This window comes from Symsagittifera roscoffensis, unplaced genomic scaffold, assembly GCF_963678635.1.
Source record: "Symsagittifera roscoffensis unplaced genomic scaffold, txSymRosc1.1 SCAFFOLD_242, whole genome shotgun sequence".
Lineage (NCBI taxonomy): Eukaryota > Metazoa > Xenacoelomorpha > Acoela > Convolutidae > Symsagittifera > Symsagittifera roscoffensis.
Genome location: NW_026970869.1, coordinates 64,324 through 74,965, shown reverse-complemented (window position 1 = coordinate 74,965; position 10,642 = coordinate 64,324). Strand labels below are relative to the sequence as shown.

Genomic DNA, 10,642 nt, shown 5'->3' with positions numbered 1-10,642 from the left:
GAATTCAAGAGAAAACAAGGATAGCCGGGTACTGTGTAAGTAGCACAGAATGTTCCGATCATAGTCTATAGAAAATTACGGTTTAGGAAGTCTTTTTTCCAAATAAATGTAGTTTTTTTCTGCTTGGTGTGATAAAAGGATATGACATAAAAATATAATTTAGGCATATTAGACAGTCATAGTAATACAGGCAGAATGGACAAAAATTTTTGTCAGAAAAATGTCTAAATAAATTTAAAAAATTTTAAAATTTTTTAAAAGTTTTAAGTTCTTAAATTAGGCATAATTTAGCTGTTGTAAGCCTGCTCGCTGGCTTTATTCGCTTGAATTAAGACGAAAAATAAAAAGTTTCAAACCGGTTTTTCTCGACACTGGGAAAATTTTTGGAAATTTTTAAATTTGGTTCGAATCACAATTGAAAGGGCCTTAATATGATATATCACTCAACTTAATCCGATGATTGTTTGTGATACCCGGTTTTTCTTGAAAACAAAAAGAAAAAAAACTATAACACACCCGAGTACAAAATTCCTCCTCATTTTCAATGGTCGGAACAATTATAAAATGAAAAAAAAACAACAATTTTTTGAATTTTTTCGAAAGACTTTTTCGATTTTTTTATTTTCCTCATTTTTGAAATTGTAGTTGAAATATTGAGATCGGAAAATTATATGCTATACGGACAGCATCTGGCTATCCTTGATTAAATCTTCGGCAAAGTTTTGAACAAACGAGGAGAAAAAACTTTTTGTTCTGCGAGATTTTTCAATAGATTTATTAGAAGAAATTGGATGCAGAGTAAAACGACAAATGGGCCATACATGGTACAAGCTATATCACCTAGATTATCCTCAAAGTGAAAAACCGATGAAAGTAACGTGTAATATTCTCCAATCTTTTGTTTCAGTGGAGTGGAAGGGAGGAACGCTGCTCTGCAAAGGGTTCATGATGGTCAAGGTAAATACAACTAGCAACTTAATCAAAAAAAAACATTTGACCCAATCTAATACACAAGGCCGTTTGATTTCAATTCACGTCTCATAATAGTTTCTCTTAGATAGAAAAAAGCGGCTAACAACAGGGGTAGAAAAATGAAAAAAAAAAAGGCAGTAGCTGAATGGTTTTTAGAGAGAGGAGGAAAGTAGTCGACGAGGAGGTCAAGTGAGTCACATCAAGTCAAAAACATAACCATTTTTGATTCAGAAAATTTGTCTTAATTTTTTTGAGCGATGGATTAGGCGCCATTTCAAGCTTTGAGAACTTGTTATTATCAGTTTCGTACTTGGAGGTGGCCGTGTAAATTAATCACCGCGTGATGATTTCAATTGTTTTAATTTTTTAAGCTGATAAGCTCAAGTTTTCGAAAAGTAAATTAGTGTTGACTCCACCAAAACCTCCCCCCCCCAAAAAAAAAGCAGAAAATGAGTATATTTTTTCTATTTTTTGAAAAGAGCGCTCAAAAGACCTGAACTACCACATTGGTGAAAATTAAAAGTCTCAACTAGTGCCAAAATGGCAAAAATTTAGAATTCTAATTACTTTCGCTCTAGCTGATAGTGCGTGAAAAGGAACATCCAAGCACAAAAATTTCTTCCACTTTTCAGTATCCGTATCGAGGCGTGCGATTTACTTTTAAACTTTCAAAGTTGCGCCGATTTTAATTCCTTGACCGAAAATTCATAGTCTGGACATGTTTGTATAGTCGCAAGCCTAATCTAAAATTGTCGAATTTTGGTTTCGATAGACTAAAAAAAAAGATGGCGGTAAGCTTTTGGCGGAGCCGAGCCCAGTTCTATTGCAACAAAAGAAAATCTCGCCGCTATATTTTCTCAGACTGATAAATTGTGACTTTTACTCTAATCAGTTCGAGCTGATTGCTTCGCGCAGTAACTATCGGATTCATTTATGCTCCGGCTGCGGAGAAAGTTCATCGGTCCCGTCGGTTGCAGATAACTTTTCCTGGATCGCGTCGTTCGCGGACGCACCTCCTCGATCTGCATAATCTAAAAACATCAATTTTCAGTCTCGACAGTCTAGAAATTTTAAGACTAGGTCGCAAGGGTGTAATCGAAAACCACAAACTCGGCTCGGAGCGTCAAAACATCAATTATTTTCAAATCTCTACGTTTTGTTGGAACTCATGCAATCTTATACACTAAAACGACTCATCATTTTTCCAGAGAAGCAGCATATTTACACAATCACGCGTCATGATGAATTGAGAAAAAAATGAACACTAAATAAAGACTAAATAAAATAAAGACTAAAGAACACTAAATCAAAACGAACATTAAATTTGATGAGATCCATGAATCCAAATCGATTAAATTTGAGTTTTCTTATCAGTGTATATGGTAGTAAAACATAATCGATTATAGTTAAACGATGTATTTATTTTTGAATTTTTGAATCCATTGCAAATCAACTATCTTCTACTCATTTTTTCACTTTTACAGATAAGAACAAAAAAACTCCATTATAATTGATTATCCTTATTTTTGATACGCTAGTTTCAGCGCGCATTTAGGCTATGAACTACAGTTGGTTGTTGGTTACTTGTTGATCAATTGCAACTTTTTTCTTCGCAACTTTACTGTTTTTATGTTACTCAATTTCCCATTTTTAATGCTTTCAACAACATTCTTAGATTATTTATAATAAAGTATTCTGTTGATCTACGACTTACGTACAACTAATGTACAATTACTTAAGAAGCTAAAACAGATAAAATAGAGTGTGTGAATTTAAAACCTTCTAAAAGAATAACGGAACGATCACTCTATGATCGACCGATGGTCGTATCGATCAAAGTTGACCGGTATTTAATTAATACCGAAGGTCATTTAAATCAGCTAAAAACAAATCACAACATTTACCACCGGAAAAAAATAAAACTACAATTTCACTGACTAATTCTACATACACCCATTTTTCCCTTCAAAGTAGGAACGAATTTTACAAACTGCGCCAAAAAGAAGTACAGCAAGCAAAATAGCATCTACGAATGAAATAGGAAAGTACAAATGTACAGGGGAATACACAGAGTTTACAGTTATACAGAAGATATGATAAAAACAAATTAACTAAAACTATAAAAAAAACAGCACTAGTCTACAAGATGTACAGTTAACATGTACAACGTTATCTACAATAAAAGGATCGATTAAGTGTGTTCAATATAAAATGAAATAAAAGAAAAGTTTCTGCTAGTTTTAGGCAGATCAGTTAAAATTTGCGTCAAAATCATCTAGTCTGGTTTTTACATCTGGGTCGATAGTCGAAGTTATGTCGCTAGTTTTGTCTTCTTCGTCAAATGAGTCATTGATGGTAGGTTGAATTGATGAGTAGGATCCGGAGGTGGTATTTTTTGAAATTGATATAATCGGTGTATAATTTGCTCTTTCAGATGGGCAGGATTTCTTTGAAGACCAGGTCAACGCAGTTTCTGCGACCAGGGTAGGTATTCGTGGTGCCTCCGCTAACCGCAAATGGTGTTAACAGGTCTGAAGGTGAGGGTATGGAGATGTTTGTTCTGTTTTGGTTGAAATTGTAGTCCTGCACTGTAACTGACTCTGTAGTCCGGTAGTCTTTTTCCAAAACCACATCTATAAATCGCCGATCTCCGAAGAATTGAGGGGATCCAACGTTCCTGCGCAGTTTGGAGTGTATTGGTTGGGAAATCAATGGGGCCACACCTTCTGGGGCCTTGTCCAACAAGATTGGACTGTTCTCCAAGCCTTCTATCTCAGTAGAGTCTGGCACTTCTATGATCGCCGGTTGGTCTGTGTTGACGGACAGGTTGGGTCTAGTTTGAGGAGAGTGAGCATCACCTGTAACACTTAACCAGTTGTTAGACTCGGCTGGGTGGCTGAGAGGTAAGTTATTGTTGGTCATGTCGTCAAAATAGTCGTCTATTATCCCGTCCCAAGAGTTTAAGCTTAAAGAGGACGAAGACCCTGAGGAAATATTGATGAGGTCTTGAGTTGTCTCTGCGTCTATTGGCGAATCAGACGTCTGAGTTGGCTTGCCCGCTCCTGAGGTGCCTTGCCTTAGCTGGAGGTTGTCTGTCACTATAGTCTTCTTTGGCGGAGATAGCTTACTCTTACCGGCTAAACTCGAACGTACATGTGAATTGTGCCCGATGGATGGTTGGTTGACCGAAATTTTTTTGGGACCGGGGAGTAGTTTTCCTTTGATAGCCATGTCCGATTTTTGTAAAATATTACCGTTATCGAGAGTTATTGTGTGATCGGATGAGTCAACGATGTCCTTCTTTACTAAGTTAAAATAAGGTTCCCCATTTTTTCAGTTGGTAGCCCTTGTATATAGTTTACCTCCAGCAACTAATTTCTTCGATTTTCTTGGGCCTCTGTACTGGTTGTGAACCTCTGGTGTAAGTGTGCTCGGGATTATCTGAGCTAGCGGTAGGTTGTCTTCCGGGTCCGATGGGCTGTTTTTGTCCTCGTCAAAATAACCGTCTTCCGCACCATCGTGCAATTCCCAGTTTCTGCCCCGTCGGTTAGATAGAATCGATTTCCCTTTATCTAAACGGTTATCAAAGGAAATCAGATTTTTTTGTCTAGTGTTAGCCGTTCGATTAAAGTGTTTCTCGAACGGAGTACAACCGGTTGAAGCTTGTTTTTTGATTCTAAGGTTCCAGATAATTTTTTCGATCAAGGAGTTTAAAGAAGGTTTTGGTAAATAAATGAAATTGCTAATAACTTAGACTTTATCGTATAAACCATTCGTTCTACAAGCCCATTAGATCGATGGTCGCCGACTGTACAATAAATGATCTCGATATTGTATTTTTCGCATAGAAAACCTATGGTCGACTCTAACCTTCCTTGGTTATCCGTGAAGGTGACAATAGTCGTTTAAAAATAAAATAACCGTGTTCGAGGAAGTATTATTTACTATCATGGCCGATAGGAATTTAAAGAATTGGTCAATACATGAGAGAATGTATTTTTGTGTTCCCCAAAACGCGTCCAAAGGTCCTGCGAAATCCAGATTTATTTCTTCGTCAGCAAAAGTCAGAGTCGGCAGTTTTGTAATGTTGCCGGCTTTCAGGCATTGACTACAAATCTTACCGTGATAGTAAATCTCTCGATAAATGTAAAGCCACCAACTGTATTCCGCGAGAGACTTCATCCCAAACTGGCTTTTGGGTGGGGTTCGTGTAGCATTGCGCTGAAAGTTCCCCTGATAGTAGCCGGTACGACTATATTGTTGTCTAGAAAGAGTAGGTCGACTTTTATTGGAGGTCCTTTGAAAAGTTTCTCATATACGTTCCATGAATGCCCATTGGTCATTTCGTCTTTATTGTCTCAATCAAGTCCCAAATAACTTTGTCTTCTCTCGTCATCAATTGTAGAAGTTTCTTAGATCAGTGATTGTCGGGGAATATCGGAGACGTGGGTAAGTTTAAGTGCCTCCGTGGGTAAGTGCCTCCGCTAATGGTGTTAACAGGTCTGAAGGTGAGGGTATGGAGATGTTTGTTCTGTTTTGGTTGAAATTGTAGTCGTGCACTGTAACTGACTCTGTAGTCCGGTAGTTTTTTTCCAAAACCACATCTATAAATCGCCGATCTCCGAAGAATTGAGGGGATCCAACGTTCCTGCGCAGTTTGGAGTGTATTGGTTGGGAAATCAATGGGGCCACACCTTCTGGGGCATTGTCCAACAAGATTGGACTGTTCTCCAAGCCTTCTATCTCAGTAGAGTCTGGCACTTCTATGATCGCCGGTTGGTCTGTGTTGAGGGACAGGTTGGGTCTTGTTTGAGGAGAGTGAGCATCACCTGTAACACTTAACCAGTTGTTAGACTCGGCTGGGTGGCTGAGAGGTAAGTTATTGTTGGTCATGTCGTCAAAATAGTCGTCTATTATCCCGTCCCAATAGTTTAAGCTTAAAGAGGACGAAGACTCTGAGGAAATATTGATGAGGTCTTGAGTTGTCTCTGCGTCTATTGGCGAATCAGACGTCTGAGTTGGCTTGCCCGCTCCTGAGGTGCCTTGCCTTAGCTGGAGGTTGTCTGTCACTATAGTCTTCTTTGGCGGAGATAGCTTACTCTTACCGGCTAAACTCGAACGTACATGTGAATTGTGCCCGATGGATGGTTGGTTGACCGAAATTTTTTTGGGACCGGGGAGTAGTTTTCCTTTGATAGCCATGTCCGATTTTTGTAAAATATTACCGTTATCGAGAGTTATTGTGTGATCGGATGAGTCAACGATGTCCTTCTTTACTAAGTTAAAATAAGGTTCCCCATTTTTTCAGGTGGTAGCCCTTGTATATAGTTTACCTCCAGCAACTAATTTCTTCGATTTTCTTGGGCCTCTGTACTGGTTGTGAACCTCTGGTGTAAGTGTGCTCGGGATTATCTGAGCTAGCGGTAGGTTGTCTTGCGGGTCCGATGGGCTGTTTTTGTCCTCGTCAAGATAACCGTCTTCCGCACCATCGTGCAATTCCCAGTTTCTGCCCCGTCGGTTAGATAGAATCGATTTCCCTTTTATCTAAACGGTTATCAAAGGAAATCAGATTTTTTTGTCTAGTGTTAGCCGTTCGATTAAAGTGTTTCTCGAACGGAGTACAACCGGTTGAAGCTTGTTTTTTGATTCTAAGGTTCCAGATAATTTTTTCGATCAAGGAGTTTAAAGAAGGTTTTGGTAAATTAAATGAAATTGCTAATAACTTAGACTTTATCGTATAAACCATTCGTTCTACAAGCCCATTAGATCGATGGTCGCCGACTGTACAAAAATTGATCTCGATATTGTATTTTTCGCATAGCAAGGCCTATGGTCGACTCTAACCTTCCTTGGTTATCCGTAAAGGTGACAATAGTCGTTTAAAAATAAAATAACCGTGTTCGAGGAAGTATTATTTACTATCATGGCCGATAGGAATTTAAAGAATTGGTCAATACATGAGAGAATGTATTTTTGTGTTCCCCAAAACGCGTCCAAAGGTCCTGCGAAATCCAGATTTATTTCTTCGTCAGCAAAATTCAGAGTCGGCAGTTTTGTAATGTTGTCGGTTCCTAACAAAACTTTGAGGTTGTTGCCGGCTTTCAGGCATTGACTACAAATCTTACCGTGATAGTAAATCTCTCGATAAATGTAAAGCCACCAACTGTATTCCGCGAGAGACTTCATCCCAAACTGGCTTTTGGGTGGGGTTCGTGTAGCATTGCGCTGAAAGTTCCCCTGATAGTAGCCGGTGCGACTATATTGTTGTCTAGAAAGAGTAGGTCGACTTTTATTGGAGGTCCTTTGAAAAGTTTCTCATATACGTTCCATGAATGCCCATTGGTCATTTCGTCTTTATTGTCTCGATCAAGTCCCAAATCACTTTGTCTTCTCTCGTCATCAATTGTAGAAGTTTCTTAGATCAGTGATTTTCGGGGAATATCGGAGACGTGGGTAAGTTTAAATCTGCTTTGTAACTCTTAACTAGGCTTGCATGATCGTCTGGGAGGTGGTCATCTTTCACTTTCAGGGCGATATTGTGTTCTTCGGGAATTATGAGTAAAGGGCCAGTAATATCCTCCATCTTCGTAATTTCGAATTTCTTTTTCTTTTGAGGTATGAACTGTATATTTTTAAAAATGAAATGTAAAAGGACCTTGTCCGAGAAAGTGATGCTCCTGAAGTTAAATTTACAACTATCGATAGGTTAACACTTGGAAGTACAATTGTCTGCTCGTATGGGGTATTTATCGCAAACTTTTATTGACTGAGCTATTCAAGATATAATAGCGACAAAAAATTTGAGTTTCAAATTAGCTACAGAGCTATTCGAAAAACTTTGACCAATCACGTCACTTGAATTTTCTACTCCCGGCTGGATATTACTATTCACGACAAGATTAGTATTTATTGCGACCGACGGTCTATCTACAAAATTAACATATACAGAACTAAAATTTGATCTATAAGATAAAATATTCTGAATTTTGTCGATTGAAGCGACAAAAAATTCTTCGTCGTAGTGAGAAGGTGGGAAAATTCTTCGTCGTAACCCAAATTTTTTCCTGGGATATGGGAAATTTTAAAATTAAAAGATATTGTCTGTTTAACCACGTTTAACCACGGGTAAATTGGTTATGCATAGTCTTATTTCCGTGGTTTGCCGAAAGTGCAGAGAGTAAGGCTTTTTGGTCCGTGACAATTTCGAATTCTGTCCCGTAAAGCTAACTTCTCGAGTGTTCTGAGGCCCACACCACACCCAGTAATTCTAGTTCGTTCGTAGAATACTTCATTTCATGGTTATTTAAAAAAACGTTGAGGCGAAGGCAATCGTTTTCCACTGGCCCCCTTGTAATTGTTCTAGAGTTGCGCCTAGTCCGCTATGCGAAGCATCCGGTTTTAACCTGGTTTAAGTGGCTATTTTCTGTGATATTTACAATTTCGGATTTTACTTTTTCGAAGGCTGAGGAATGAACAATATCCCATTTATCTACAGATTTTTTTGTTCAACAGTAGACGTAGTGGGGAACATAAAGTTGAAAAGTTCGGGACGAATTGCACATACTGATTTATCGAGCCGAAAAACGATCGCAATTCCGAAATGTTCTTGGGGATTGGTAAATTTTTGATGGCGTCCATTTTACCGACCAACGGTCGTACTCCGTTGGTCGGTAGGAATTGTGCTACTTTGCTACTTTGCTACTAAACGTGTGCTACTTTGTGGTCGTTAGAAACTTTTTCCCTCTCTGGTGAATAGTTCTTTGAACTCGCTAAAAATTTTGTCATTTGATGAGTGCAAATTTATACACCTACTCTCAAATGGTGGTTGGTTGACCATGGTTGACCATGGGGCGTTTCTTCTGTTTTACTTTGATGCTTAACTTAGGTAAGTTGTTATTCCCCAGAATGTTGCGTTCATATCCTCTAGTTATAAAGAACGGAGTTTCTTCGCTGATCCACCAGTTGGATTGTGTCCTAACGATGATCTTTCCTAAGATGTTGGTAGTACCGTCAGTGAAACCACAATACAAGTTACAAGTCTTTAATCCGCTTCTCCACGAGGTAGATTTTCAGGTTGGTGTATCTTAGCTTGAGCTGGTGCATCGCGTTTTGTTTCAAAAAGCTTACAGGGCTTGCTGAGTCTATCGGGATATTCATATTCACGATTATCTCCCATATCAAGCCTATGTTTTGCAGTTTCTTGGTTTCCAGCCCGTTTTCGTCATAAATCGTTCTCACGCTAAGTACTGAGAAGTCGTCGTCGTCGCTCTGCCCGTATTTGTTCCAGCCGTTTATCACATCGCAAGATTCTTGATTTTCGCCCCACGAGCTTTCCGGTGAGGCGTATGTACAATTCTCAGTATTTACATAGTTATCAATTACAGTATATACAGTGGGTCGTTTGTTACGAGATTTACATTGTTTGGCGAAGTGTCCTTTGTAATTACAATTTTTACATGTTATATCCTTCGCTGGGCATACGTTTAGGTGTCCTTTCGTAAATGGGTTCCCACATTTCATGCACGCGTTGCTTCTTTCTATGTTGAAACTTGGTTCCTTCTTGATCTGATTGTGATTGTTAAAAGATTCAAAAAATGGCCCATTGGTCGGCGATTTTGCCATATTTGTCATTTTTGGTGGTCAAAATATACTTTTTCGTCGATCAAGGCCTGGTTGAGTGCTTCTGTCGGACTTATCGTTGCTGATTGAAGTTTCTTTTGGGTATCTGTGGTTCTCATGTTACAAATGAAAACATCTCTTATCCATTCGGCTTCGTCGTTCTCTCTTATTTTACAAGTACTCGCCAAGTCATTAGTGCTCCCCAGAATTGTTCATATGATTCCCGGTCTTTCTGTTTGCGGTTTAGTAATTTATACCTCTCGAACGTTGTGTTAGGAGTTTTGTTGAATGCTGCGTCAAGTAAGGTCCAAAACTCTGTGAAGGAGATTGCTAAAATCTTGAACCTCGGGTTTTTTTGAGTGAAGACCCCCTTTTTCTTTTGCTCCCTAGAGCTAAAAAATAAGACTGAACGCAGTTTCTTATACGCTTCCGTCCGTCTCATTCCGTTGATTTTTCTTTTCTCTTCATTGATCCGCTTTTCTTTGGCGGCTTGGTTTTGTTTCATTGCGTTCTTATTTCTCGTCTCTCTACTGGCTCTGTCCGTGTCCGACTCGCTTCCTGTTACTTGTTCCAAAATGGGGATTTGCGTTTCTGGTACCTCCGGTCCTTTTAGGCTCTCTATGTCCAGATTTTCTTTTGCAATTATCGCCAATTGAATTGGTCGCTCCATTGAGTCCAGGCATGCGGTGGCTCTAGAGTGTGGTTTGGCCAGAAGGGGGGATTCCACGTACGTTCGAATCATTAGACTGACTCATAATAAAGTATTCTGTTAATCTACGATTTATGTACAACTAATGTACAATTACTTAAAAAGATAAAACAGATAAAATAGAGTGTGTGAATTTAAAACGTTCTAAAACAATAACTGAACGATCACTCTACGATCGACCGATGGTCATATCGAACAACATTAACCGGTATTTAATTAATACCGAAGGTCATTTAAAACAGCAAAAGACAAATCACAGCAATTTAGAATTCTTAGGGGGTAGTAAAGTTGTAGGTTGACTGTTTTGCAAGGGTTTGCGAGCCCAAAAATTGAATTTGATCA

At 38.8% G+C, this 10,642-nt stretch overlaps 1 protein-coding gene across 1 annotated transcript in view; it reads left to right on the top strand.

The window, feature by feature from the left end:
- Positions 1-907: 907 nt before the first annotated feature.
- Positions 908-10,642, top strand: part of LOC134856016 (annetocin receptor-like) — a gene marked incomplete at its 5' end in the record, with an annotated part of 45,341 nt that continues 35,606 nt past the window's right edge. The window contains 1 exon segment of the mRNA XM_063872388.1: positions 908-957. Within this exon segment, the coding sequence (XP_063728458.1) occupies positions 908-957 (50 nt within the window).